Source organism: Emys orbicularis, chromosome 12, assembly GCF_028017835.1.
Source record: "Emys orbicularis isolate rEmyOrb1 chromosome 12, rEmyOrb1.hap1, whole genome shotgun sequence".
Taxonomy (NCBI): domain Eukaryota; kingdom Metazoa; phylum Chordata; order Testudines; family Emydidae; genus Emys; species Emys orbicularis.
Genome location: NC_088694.1, coordinates 50,207,500 through 50,220,882, shown reverse-complemented (window position 1 = coordinate 50,220,882; position 13,383 = coordinate 50,207,500). Strand labels below are relative to the sequence as shown.

The following is a 13,383-nucleotide window of genomic DNA, read 5'->3' as shown; positions in this document are numbered from 1 at the left end:
GATCTATAGCAGACTCCCACCACGACATCACTGTTCTTGCTCACACTTCTAAACTTAATCCAGAGACTCTCAGGTTTTTCTGCAGTTTCATACTGGAGCTCTGAGCAGTCATACTGCTTTCTTACATACAATGCACTAACTCCCCCACCTTTTCTACCCTGCCGGTCCTTCCTGAACAGTTTATATCCATCCATGACAGTACTCCCGTCATGTGAGTTATCCCACCAAGTCTCTGTTATTCCAATCACGTCATAATTCCTTGACTGTGCCAGGACTTCCAGTTCTCCCTGCTTGTTTCCCAGGCTTCTTGCATTTGTGTATAGGCACTTAATATAACTTGCTGATCATCCTGCTTTCTCAGTATGAGGCAGGAGTCCTTCCCTCTTGCACTCTCCTGCTCATGCTTCCTCCCGGTATCCCACTTCCCCACTTACCTCAGGGCTGTGGTCTCCTTCCCCTGGTGAACCTAGTTTAAAGCCCTCCTCACTAGGTTAGCCAGCCTGCTTGCGAAGATGCTCTTCCCTCTCTTCGTTAGGTGGAGCCCATCTCTGCCTAGCACTCCTCCTTCTTGGAACACCATCCCATGGTCAAAGAATCCAAAGCCTTCTCTCCGACACCACCTGCGTAGCCATTCGTTGACTTCCACGATTCGACGGTCTCTACCCAGGCCTTTTCCCTGCACTTGCACCTCAAACTCCTTTATCCTTCTTCCCAGAGCCACGTAGTCTGCAGTGATCCGCTCAAGGTCATTCTTGGCAGTATCATTGGTGCCCACGTGGAGAAGCAGGAAGGGGTAGCGATCCGAGGGCTTGATGAGTCTTGGCAGTCTCTCTGTCACATCGTGAATCCTAGCTCTTGGCAAGCAGCACGCTTCTTGGTCGGGGCGGCAGATAGATGTCTCAGTCCCCCTGAGGAGGGAGTCCCCGACCACCATCACCCACCTTCTTCTCTTGGGAGCAGTGGTCGTGGAAACCCCATCCCTAGGATAGTGCATCTCATGCCTTCCAATCAGTGGAGTCTCCTTCTGCTCCCTTCCCTCAGATGTATCATCTAGTCCACTCTCCGCATTAGTACCTGTGGAGAGAACATGAAAACGGTTGCTCACCTGTATCTGCATTGCTGGTACATGGACACTCCTCTTTCTTCTTCTGGAGGTCACATGCTGCCAATTTTCTTCACAGTCCCTCTGTCCCCGCTGCGCAGCCTGCTCTGATTCTTCAGAATGTTGTGCCCATAGAAGCATATCCTGACGTCTGTCCAGGAAAACTTCATTTTCTCTTATGCAACGCAGGGTTGATACTTGTTTCTTCAGACCTTGAACCTTCTCTTCCAATATGGAGACCAGCTTGCATTTTGTACAGACAAAGTCACTTCTCTCCTGTGGAAGAAAGACACACATGGCACATCCTGTGCAGGTCACAACAGCTGATCGCTCACCACCCATAGCACCTTCCTTCTAAGAGCTCTCGTCAGCCTCCTTCTTTCTTTCATCAGCTTCTCTTTCTAATTCAGCATTCCTTTCCTTGGCTTCTCTCTCTCTCAGCAGCTTCTTTCTCTAATTCAGCCCTCTTTTGCTTTTCCAGACATCGAATGTTTGTTAATTTCTGTTCATGCTCAAGTTGCAGTTTATTTGCTGCCTTTTGCATTCTGATTGCTTCTGCCGCTTCTGTAGTATCAGGTAAGGGCTGTGCTCCTGCTTTCTGATCACTGGCCATTAACAGATCTCTCAGTTCTTGATTTGTAGCTTTCTTTTTAAAGTTTATCCCCTTTTCTGAACACAAGGGTTTTCAGGGCCTTTTACATTCTCTGCCCGTGGAAGGACCCCTTTTGTTCTTAATGTGGTAAATAACAGAAGCAAGATGGAGTCTGGAGTCACATGTGAAAGTCACATGTTCATGCATGACTCAGTTTGCAGGCCGATGCCATTGCTTATGTTAGTTTGAACATTCCCAGGAATGCTCAGATGTGAATTGGCTTCTCCAAAAGTCCATTGTCAGTTCAGTGTTTCTTGATTGGGCACTTACTGAGAATAGTCCTTTCTCAAGAAACTGACCAAATGCTTCACTGAGGCTACTTAGAATCAAAACACATTGAGATACAAGTACAGAGCCAATATTCATAACTTCAGCTACAAAAATGATACACACTTACAGACAGCACAATCATAACCAGCAAACCATCACCTTGTCAGAGACACCTCACTCCACAGCCTTTGTACAATATTTGCTGCAACTATAGAACAGTGGTTGCAACAATGATCTGTACGGTCACAGTTTCTGTCAGTAACGTCACAGAGGGCAGCATGGAAGGGAAAGAAAGAAGAGAAGAATGAAGGAGAAGGAAGAATGGGTGAATAAGACACAGACTGAATGAATGAGACACAGGCATAAAAGCAGGAAGGAATGACACAGACAGACAGAGCAGCTCCCCCCAGCACTGACCCCTCTCACCTTTGCTCTCTCTGTCCCCTGCAGGTGAAATGGCTTTTCTCCACCGTGGTGCAGCTGAAGCAGGCGAGTGGCCCCGAGTACAAGAACGTGATCCAGCGCGTGGTGTAGGGGCCGCTGCCCCCATCCGCCAGGAGACAAGGGGCCAGGACTCCCGGCTCCATTGGCAACACCACCCTGAGTCCCACAGCTGCCCCCCGCTAGTGCTGTGCCCCTGGGAGACCCCCCTGGGGGAGACAGGACCTCACCCCATGTGGCCTAATCACCCTCAGCCACTGGGGATGCTGCCCTGCTGGGAACTTGGCTGAGACCGGACACCTCGTATCATGCAGGGAACCAGTGCCCCTAGTGAGGAAACAACCCCTCTCCCACTTCCCACCCTCCTGAGCCCAACAGTCCCTGCTCTGGGCTGGATCAGAGCCAGTGCCCCCTAGAGCGGAAAGGCCCCATGTCTCCTTCCCCACCCCCTGCGCCTGCCAGCCCCCTGCCCTGGGGCAGGACCATAGCCAGAGTTGTATCTATCATGCTGTATGTTGCATATTTAGCTGTTCATTGGGATTTTTGTGGTCGGTGTGTGTGTGTGACTTTTGGTCTATGCACTGAGTGAAAATAAATAAATAAATAAATATACAAATCAGACTCCATCTCATTTACAACCTCCATCCCTGACTTTCAGGGACCCCTGACGCCCTCCAGAGGGGCATGTCATGTCTGTAGGGGGAGCCCCCGGGCATGGAGAATAAAATGAAGGGTGCCCGCTGAACTGGCCCCTTCGGAAGATAGGGGGCCTAGCTACAAACCCAGAGAGCTGGGGCTTCGTCCCTCAGCCTATACAGGCTGGGACAGAGGGGCAGGAAGGGGAGATCTCTGGGGCAGGGAAAGCCACCGATCAGATACGGAGGCATGCGTGAAAGAAAGAAAGAAAGAAAGAAAGAAAGAAAGAAAGAAAGAAAGAAAGAAAGAAAAGTGTATGTATGAGGATGGACAGATGCGTAGATAGATCCTGGGGGACAGTGGCTAGCGTTCTCCTTGGTTAAATCCCCAAAAACCACCCTGAAATGCAGTTACCAATTGTGACGGGTTAGATCACAAAACCCCCTTGGGAGCTGCCACCTGATGTGCCCAGACTACTTCTACCCCTGCCTTCCCTGCCAGCTCGGGTCTCCAGCACCCTGTCTTGCTGAGCCAGACACTCCCGTCTTCTCCAATACAGACCCAGGGTCTGAATTACTTGCCCCAAAGCTGCAGGTTTACCTGAAAATAGCTCACAGAAGTGTTCCTGTCTTTAACACTCAGATGCCCAACTCCCAATGGGGTCTAAACCCAAATAAATCCGTTTTACCCTGTATAAAGCTTATACAGGGTGTGACAGACCCAGACCAGTGGGGTACAGGAGTCTGGTAGAGAGCAAATATACTGGTCACTGGATGAGTAGTTTTCTGTTCCCTGAGTGACCAGAGCAGGGGCTGCACTAGAGTAATCAGGAACCTGCTAGAACCAGTTAAGGCAGGCATGCTAATTAGGACACCTGGAGCCAATTAAGAAGAAGCTGCTAGAATCAATTAAGGCAGGCTAATCAGGGCACCTGGTTTTAAAAGGAGCTCACTTCAGTTTGTGGTGCGAGTGTGAGGAGCTGGGAGCAAGAGGCGCAAGGAGCTTAGAGTGAGAGGGTGTGCTGCTGGAGGACTGAGGAGTACAAGCATTATCAGACACCAGGAGGAAGGTCCTGTGGTGAGAATAAGGAAGGTGTTCGAAGGAGGCCATGGGGAAGTAGCCCAGGGAGTTGTAGCTGTCATGCAGCTGTTACAGGAGGCACTATAGACAGCTGCAGTCCACAGGGCCCTGGGCTGGAACCCGGAGAAGAGGGCGGGCCCGGGTTCCCCCCAAACCTCCCAATTGACCTGGACTGTGGGTTCTTCCAGAGGGGAAGGTCTCTGGGCTGTTCCCCAACCCACATGGTGAATCTCTGAGGCAAGAAAATCCGCCACTAAGCGCAGGACCACCAAGATAGAGGAGGAACTTTGTCACACTGGTGTCAGGGGTGGGATCTTGGGGCACACAGCGCGGCGGAAGAAGGAGGGTGATTTAAAAAAAAAACCAACAACAACAACAACAAACAAAAAAAAGGGAGAGGGTTTATTTTTTTTTCACCACAATGGATGATGTAGTGCGGGCACTGATACAAGCTACGGCGGCCCAGCAGGAGGCTACCCGTGTCCAGGCAGCCACCCAACAGGAGGCAGTGCGGCTGCAGCAAGAGACTAATCGCCTGCTGATGGACCAGGCTGCTCAAGACCGAGCTATGTTGCGGGAACTGGTAAGCCAGGTAAAGTCCCTTACAGAGCTGAATCGTGGCCATGATGGGACGCGGCTCATACGGGCCAGCCATTGGCTGCAGAAAATGACATGGGAGGATGATGTAGAGGCATACCTTCTGGCCTTTGAGAGGACAGCCCTATGGGAGGCCTGGCCTCAAGATCAGTGGTCTGGCATCCTTGTCCCATTCCTGTGTGGGGAGGCCCAGAAGGCCTACCATGATCTGCCTGAAGAGGCTGTGGCAGACTACCCCCAGCTGAAAGCAGAGATCCTGGCCAGATCTGGGGTAACGACAGCAGTGCGGGCCCAGCAGTATCACGGTTGGAGGTACCAGGAAGACAAAACCCCGCGGTCCCAATTGTATGACCTCATCCATCTCACACGAAAGTGGTTGCAAACAGAGTCCTGGAGTGTGGAAGAGATACTAGCGGTTCTGGTCATCGACCGATACATGAGGGGACTACCACCAGACCTTCGTGCCTGGGTAAGCCAGAACGAACCCTCCACCTATGATGAGGTTGTTGCCCTGGTAGAGAGGCGAAGGACAGCGAGGGAGCTGACCCGACCAGTTAAGGAAGAGGCACCCCGGGTTAAACTAGCAGCACCAAGCCCTAAAGTTCGGGTGACTGGGCCACCAGGAGGGCCCAGGTGGAAAAAGAGAGAGGCTGAAGGCCCATCAGAGGCCACAAAGAGTCGGAGCACTGAGGGCGAAGAGGATCGTGATGTTAGACTGCCCAAACCAAGAGACCGGGGAACGCCTAGGGCTCCATACAGATGTTATGCCTGCGGGGAGTGGGGACACATAGCTGCACAGTGTCCCAATGCTGAGGAGCCTATGCAGTGTAACCTGGGGAACTGGGCAGATCCATGCTCCCTAATCCACCTTGTGGGGGTCTCACTAACCCCACATATGTATACCAGACCAGTGAAACTAAATGGGATAGGGACCACGGCACTGGTTGATTCAGGGAGTGCTATCACGCTTATCTCAGGGAAGCTCGTGAAGCATAGTCAGCTGCTGCAGGCTAAACATATGGGGATAACATGTGTCCATGGGATAGTTAGTTACTACCCCACCATCCCAGTAAAAATCGAGATCCAAGGGAACACTACTGAGGTAGCAGCAGGTGTAGTCCCTAAACTCCCATACCCGGTGCTCATAGGGAGGGACTTCCCAGGGTTTGGAAACTTACTCCCAGTAGGGGGATTGGAGAAAGATGGGGACCCTAAAATTGGTGAGGCATCCACAGCAGACTGTCAACCCCCCAATCTTCTCTGAAATATCCCCAGATTTGTTCTCCACTCCCAGACAGGGTAGAAAGACAAAAAGGGAAAGAAGGGCAGCTAAGGCCTTGGGAACCCGAATACTGACCCAAAGCCAGAGGGTCGCTCTCGTAGGTAGGCGGACCCACGCAGCTGAAAAGGAGGCCACGCAGGAGGGAGAAGCACCTGAGTCTGACCCCCACCCTAATGCTTCTGAACCAGTAGAGGCAACAGAGACTGGGCCCCTAGATCTTGGGCAGATTAGCCCCGGGAGAGGAAATTTTGGACAGGACCAGGCAGAAGACCCAAGGTATGACAACATTAGGAAGGAGGTGACTGAAATAGAAGGGGTCCCCGTGGAAGGGAAAATCCAGGGACCAGGACCCTACTTCATAATGAAGAAGGATCTCTTATACCAGGTTGCATCAGTGCAGGGGCAGAAGGTACAGCAGATCCTAGTACCTCAAAAACACCAGAACGCTGTATTAAGTCTTGCTTATAGCCATCTTTTTGGGGGGCATTTGGGGGTAGAGAAGACCCTGGCACGAGTCCTACGACGGTTCTTCTGGCCCGGAGTACATGAAGAAGTGTGGAGGTACTGTGCCTCCTGCCCGGAGTGTCAGCTGCACAGTCCCCATCCCCACTTGAGGGCACCTTTAGTACCCCTTCCCATCATAGAGGTACCCTTCGAGCGAATAGCCATGGACCTAGTGGGACCCCTGGAGAAGACGGCTCGGGGCCACCAATATATACTTGTTGTTTTGGACTATGCTACTCGCTACCCAGAAGCCGTCCCCATGCGGAACACGGCCTCTAAAACTATAGCCAAAGAGTTGGTGGGGATCTTTGCCCGAATGGGGCTACCGAAGGAGATATTAACCGACCAAGGAACCCCATTTATGTCGAAGCTAATGAAGGACCTCTGTACGCTGCTCCATATACATACCCTGAGAACTTCGGTCTACCATCCGCAGACTGATGGGTTGGTAGAAAGGTTTAACCGAACCCTCAAGGCTATGATAAGGAAGGTGGTAAGTCGGGACGGGAAGGATTGGAACACCCTACTACCCTACCTTATGTTCGCTATCCGGGAGGTACCTCCGGCCTCAACTGGGTTTTCCCCCTTCGAGTTATTATATGGGCGTCACCCCCGTGGCATACTAGATATCGCCAAAGAGATCTGGGAAGAGGAACCCAATGAGGGGAGAAATATAATAGAGCATGTAATGCAGATGCGAGACTGGATAGCCCGGGTTACCCCATTGTACGGGAACATTTGGAGAAGGCACAGGAGGCCCAGCGAACCCATTACAATCGCCAGGCAAAAGTGCGACAGTTCCAACCAGGGGATCGGGTTATGGTGTTGGTACCCACAGCAGAAAGCAAGCTTCTGGCCCAATGGCAGGGGCCCTATGAGGTGGTTGAACCCGTGGGGGAAGTAACCTACAAGGTGCGGCAGCCAGGACGCAGAAAACAAGAACAGATTTATCATGTTAACCTTCTGAAACCCTGGGATGCACAAGAGGCATGCACAACGGTCCAAAAAGACCTAACCCAGGAAAACAAGCCTCCTAAACAGGTGTGAGTGTCTCCCAATTTAACACCAGACCAGAAGAATGAGGTGTCTGAGATGATCTTCCGGAACCAAGATGTGTTCTCGACAAAACCGGGTCGAATAACTGAGACATATCACCACATCGTCACGAACCCTGGGGCCAGAGTAACAATGAGGCCCTATCAGGTGCCAGTGGCAAAAAGGGAGGAAATAAAAGCAGAAGTAAAAAAAATGCTGGAGTTGGGGATCATCGAAGAATCCCACAGTCAGTGGTCCAGCCCAATCGTGCTGGTGCCCAAACCTGATGGCACCACAAGATTTTGCAACGACTTCCAGCGACTAAACGAAGTATCCCAGTTCGACGCGTACCCCATACCTCGCATAGATGAGCTAGTGGACCGTCTGGGTAATGCCCGGTACTTGACTACCCTAGACTTGACAAAGGGGTACTGGCAGATTCCCCTTGCAGAAGACGCAAAGGAAAAGACTGTGTTCTCTACACCAGAGGGTCTTTTTCAATATACTGTCCTCCCTTTTGGACTACATGGGGCCCCAGCTACCTTCCAGCGCCTCATGGACAAGCTATTACGCCCGCATAACAGTTATGCTGCTGCCTACTTGGACGATGTGGTCATTCATACCCCAGACTGGGAAACCCACCTGGAGAAGGTGGAGGCAGTCCTCGATACCTTCAGGTGAGCTGGCCTTACAGCAAACCCTGCCAAGTGCTCTGTAGGGTTTACAGAGGCCAAATATCTTGGCTACATTGTGGGAAAGGGTCTGGTAAAACCCCAAGTGAACAAGTTAGAGGCCATCCAAAATTGGCCCCGACCAAGTCACAAGAAACAAGTCCGGGCGTTCCTAGGTGTGGTGGGTATTACCGACGATTTATCCCCCACTTTGCCACAAGGGCAAGCCCCCTGACAGACCTAGTGAAAGCCCGTGAACCTGATCTGGTGAGATGGTCTGACACAGCAGAGGAAGTATTCACAGACCTACAGACTGCCCTCTGCAGTAACCCCGTACTGATAGCCCCTGATTTCACCAAGGAGTTTATCCTGCAGACGGATGCATCGGAAGTAGGATTGGGGGCCGTTCTATCACAGATGGTCGGGGAGGAGGAACACCCAATTCTATACTTCAGTCGGAAACTCCTTCCAAGGGAACAAAAATATGCAGTGGTGGAGAGAGAATGCCTCGCTGTAAAATGGGCCATGGAAACATTGCGCTACTACCTGCTCGGGCGCAGATTTGTCCTCGTGACCGACCATGCCCCTCTTCAATGGATGCAGCGGAACAAGGAGAAGAACACAAGGGTGACCAGTTGGTTCTTATCCCTCCAACCTTTCCAGTTCCGTTTGCAACACAGAGCAGGGAGCCATCATGGCAACGCTGATGGCTTGTCACGTGTGCCCTGTCTGGCGTCCCAAGCTGCCCAACCCCTTGGCGTTGAGCAGGGGGGAGGGATATGTGACAGACCCAGACCAGTGGGGTACAGGAGTCTGGTAGAGGACAAATATACTGGTCACTGGATGAGTAGTTTTCTGTTCCCTGAGTGACCAGAGCAGGGGCTGCACTAGAGTAATCAGGAACCTGCTAGAACCAGTTAAGGCAGGCAGGCTAATTAGGACACCTGGAGCCAATTAAGAAGAAGCTGCTAGAATCAATTAAGGCAGGCTAATCAGGGCACCTGGTTTTAAAAGGAGCTCACTTCAGTTTGTGGTGCGAGTGTGAGGAGCTGGGAGCAAGAGGCGCAAGGAGCTGAGAGTGAGAGGGTGTGCTGCTGGAGGACTGAGGAGCACAAGCGTTATCAGACACCAGGAGGAAGGTCCTGTGGTGAGAATAAGGAAGGTGTTTGGAGGAGGCCATGGGGAAGTAGCCCAGGGAGTTGTAGCTGTCATGCAGCTGTTACAGGAGGCACTATAGACAGCTGCAGTCCACAGGGCCCTGGGCTGGAACCCAGAGTAGAGGGCGGGCCCGGGTTCCCCCCTAACCTCCCAATTAATCTGGACTGTGGGTTCTTCCAGAGGGGAAGGTCTCTGGGCTGTTTCCCAACCCACATGGTGAATCTCTGAGGCAAGAAAATCCGCCAATAAGTGCAGGACCCACCAAGATAGAGGAGGAACTTTGTCACAAGGGTAAACTCATAAATTGTTTGCCCTCTATAACACTGATCGAGAGATATGCACAGCTGTTTGCTCCCCCAGGTATTAATAGATACTCCGAGTTAACTAATAAGTAAAAAGTGATTTTATTAAACACAGAAAGTAGGATTTAAGTGGTTCCAAGTAGTAACAGACAGAACAAAGTAAATCACCAAGCAAAATAAAATAAAATGCGCAAATATATGTCTAATCAAACTGAATACAGATAAGATCCTCACCAGTTCCAGAATGCTCCCTTTTTCATAGATTCATAGATTCTAGGACTGGAAGGGACCTCGAGAGGTCATCGAGTCCAGTCCCCTGCCCTCATGGCAGGACCAAATACTGTCTAGACCATCCCTGATAGACATTTATCTAACCTACTCTTAAATATCTCCAGAGATGGAGATTCCACAACCTCCCTAGGCAATTTATTCCAGTGTTTAACCACCCTGACAGTTAGGAACTTTTTCCTAATGTCCAACCTAGACCTCCCTTGCTGCAGTTTAAGCCCATTGCTTCTTGTTCTATCCTTAGAGGCTAAGGTGAACAAGTTTTCTCCCTCCTCCTTATGACACCCTTTTAAATACCTGAAAACTGCTATCATGTCCCCTCTCAGTCTTCTCTTTTCCAAACTAAACAAACCCAATTCTTTCAGCCTTCCTTCATAGGTCATGTTCTCAAGACCTTTAATCATTCTTGTTGCTCTTCTCTGGACCCTCTCCAATTTCTCCACATCTTTCTTGAAATGCGGTGCCCAGAACTGGACACAATACTCCAGTTGAGGCCTAACCAGTGCAGAGTAGAGCGGAAGAATGACTTCTCGTGTCTTGCTCACAACACACCTGTTAATACATCCCAGAATCATGTTTGCTTTTTTTTGCAACAGCATCACACTGTTGACTCATATTTAGCTTGTGGTCAACTATAACCCCTAGATCCCTTTGTGCCGTACTCCTTCCTAGACAGTCTCTTCCCATTCTGTATGTGTGAAACTGATTGTTCCTTCCTAAGTGGAGCACTTTGCATTTGTCTTTGTTAAACTTCATCCTGTTTACCTCAGACCATTTCTCCAATTTGTCCAGATCATTTTGAATTATGACCCTGTCCTCCAAAGCAGTTGCAATCCCTCCCAGTTTGGTATCATCTGCAAACTTAATAAGCGTACTTTCTATGCCAATATCTAAGTCGTTAATGAAGATATTGAACAGAGCCGGTCCCAAAACAGACCCCTGCGGAACCCCACTTGTTATGCCTTTCCAGCAGGATTGGGAACCATTAATAACAACTCTCTGAGTACGGTTATCCAGCCAGTTATGCACCCACCTTATAGTAGCCCCATCTAAATTGTATTTGCCTAGTTTATCGATAAGAATATCATGCGAGACCATATCAAATGCCTTACTAAAGTCTAGGTATACCACATCCACAGCTTCTCCCTTATCCACAAGGCTCGTTATCCTAGCAAAGAAAGCTATCAGATTGGTTTGACATGATTTGTTCTTTACAAATCCATGCTGCTATTCCCTATCACCTTACCACCTTCCAAGTGTTTGCAGATGATTTCCTTAATTACTTGCTCCATTACCTTCCCTGGCACAGAAGTTAAACTAACTGGTCTGTAGTTTCCTGGGTTGTTTTTATTTCCCTTTTTATAGATGGGCACTATAGTTGCCCTTTTCCGGTCTTCTGGAATCTCTCCCGTCTCGCACGATTTTCCAAAGATAATAGCTAGAGGCTCAGATACCTCCTCTATTAGCTCCTTGAGTATTCTAGGATGCATTTCATCAGGCCCTGGTGACTTGCAGGCATCTAACTTTTCTAAGTGATTTTTAACTTGTTCTTTTTTTATTTTATCTGCTAAACCTACCCCCTTCCCATTAGCATTCACTAGGTTAGGCATTCCTTCAGACTTCTCGGTGAAGACCGAAACAAAGAAGTCATTAAGCATCTCTGCCATTTCCAAGTTTCCTGTTACTGTTTCTCCCTCTTCACTGAGCAATGGGCCTACCCTGTCTTCGGTCTTCCTCTTGCTTCTAATGTATTGATAAAAAGTCTTCTTGTTTCCCTTTATTCCTGTAGCTAGTTTGAGCTCATTTTGTGCCTTTGCCTTTCTAATCTTGCCCCTGCATTCCTGTGTTGTTTGCCTATATTCATCCTTTGTAATCTGTCCTAGTTTCCATTTCTTATGACTCCTTTTTATTTTTTAGATCATGCAAGATCTCGTGGTTAAGCCAAGGTGGTCTTTTGCCACATTTTCTATCTTTCCTACCCAGCGGAATAGCTTGCTTTTGGGCCCTTAATAGTGTCCCTTTGAAAAACTGCCAACTCTCCTCAGTTGTTTTTCCCCTCAGCCTTGATTCCCATGGGACCTTACCTATCAGCTCTCTGAGCTTACCAAAATCCGCCTTCCTGAAATCCATTGTCTCTATTTTGCTGTACTCCCTTCTACCCTTCCTTAGAATTTCAAACTCTATGATTTCATGATCACTTTCACCCAAGCTGCCTTCTACTTTCAAATTCTCAATGAGTTCCTCCCTATTCGTTAAAATCAAGTCTAGAACAGCTTCCCCCCTAGTAGTTTTTTCAACCTTCTGAAATAAAAAGTTGTCTGCAATGCAGTCCAAGAATTTGTTGGATAGTCTGTGCCCCGCTGTGTTATTTTCCCAACATATATTTGGATAGTTGAAGTCCCCCATCACTACCAAATCTTAGGCTTTGGATGATTTTGTTAATTGTTTAAAAAAAGCCTCATCCACCTCTTCCACCTGGTTAGGTGGCCTGTAGTAGACTCCTAGCATGACATCACCCTTGTTTTTTACCCCTTTTAGCCTAACCCAGAGACTCTCCACACTTCCGTCTCCTATGTCCATCTCCACCTCAGTCCAAGTGTGTACATTTTTAATATATAAGGCAACACCTCCTCCCTTTTTCCCCATCTATCCTTCCTGAGCAAGCTGTACCCATCCACACCAACATTCCAATCATGTGTATTATCCCACCAAGTTTCAGTGATGCCAACAATGTCATAGTTGTATTTATTTATTAGCACTTCCAGTTCTTCCTGCTTATTACCCATACTTCTCGCATTTGTATATAGGCATCTAAGATACTGGCTTGATCTTGCCTCCCAGTTTTGCCCTGACCCTCCTTTCTCTCTGCCATTATAGCCCACGCTCCCTCTTGTTTCCGACCCATCTCCCAGGACTCTATGTTCCCCACTTACCTGTGGGCTTTGCTCACCTGTTCCTGTCGAACCTAGTTTAAAGCCCTCCTCACTAGGTTAGCCAGTCTGTGTCCAAATAGGGTCTTTCCCCTCCTCGAAAGGTGAACGCCATCTCTGCCTAGCAGTCCTTCCTCGCATAGCATCCTGTGGTCAAGGAAGCCAAAGCCCTCTTGGCAACACCATCTTCACAGCCAGGCATTCACCTCCATGATGAATCTGTCTCTGCCTGGGCCCCTACCTTTGACAGGAAGAATCGAAGAGAATACCACCTGCGCTCCAAACTCCTTCACCCATACTCCCAGAGCCCTGTAGTCACTCTTGATCCGCTCAGTGTCACACCTCGCAGTATCATTTGTGCCCACATGGATGAGTAGCATGGGGTAGTATTCAGAGGGCTGGATAATCCTCGACAATGCCTCCATAACATTTTGG

At 49.4% G+C, this 13,383-nt stretch overlaps 2 gene segments (V, D, J or C); one reads left to right on the top strand and one right to left on the bottom strand.

Annotated features, from left to right (window-relative positions):
* LOC135886886 (immunoglobulin heavy constant gamma 2-like) overlaps positions 1-2,558 on the top strand; it is a 131,428-nt gene extending 128,870 nt beyond the window's left edge. The window contains 1 exon segment of the C gene segment in view: positions 2,475-2,558. Coding sequence covers positions 2,475-2,558 — 84 coding nt within the window.
* Positions 1-13,383, bottom strand: part of LOC135886365 (Ig heavy chain C region, membrane-bound form-like) — an 89,480-nt gene that overhangs the window by 39,143 nt on the left and 36,954 nt on the right.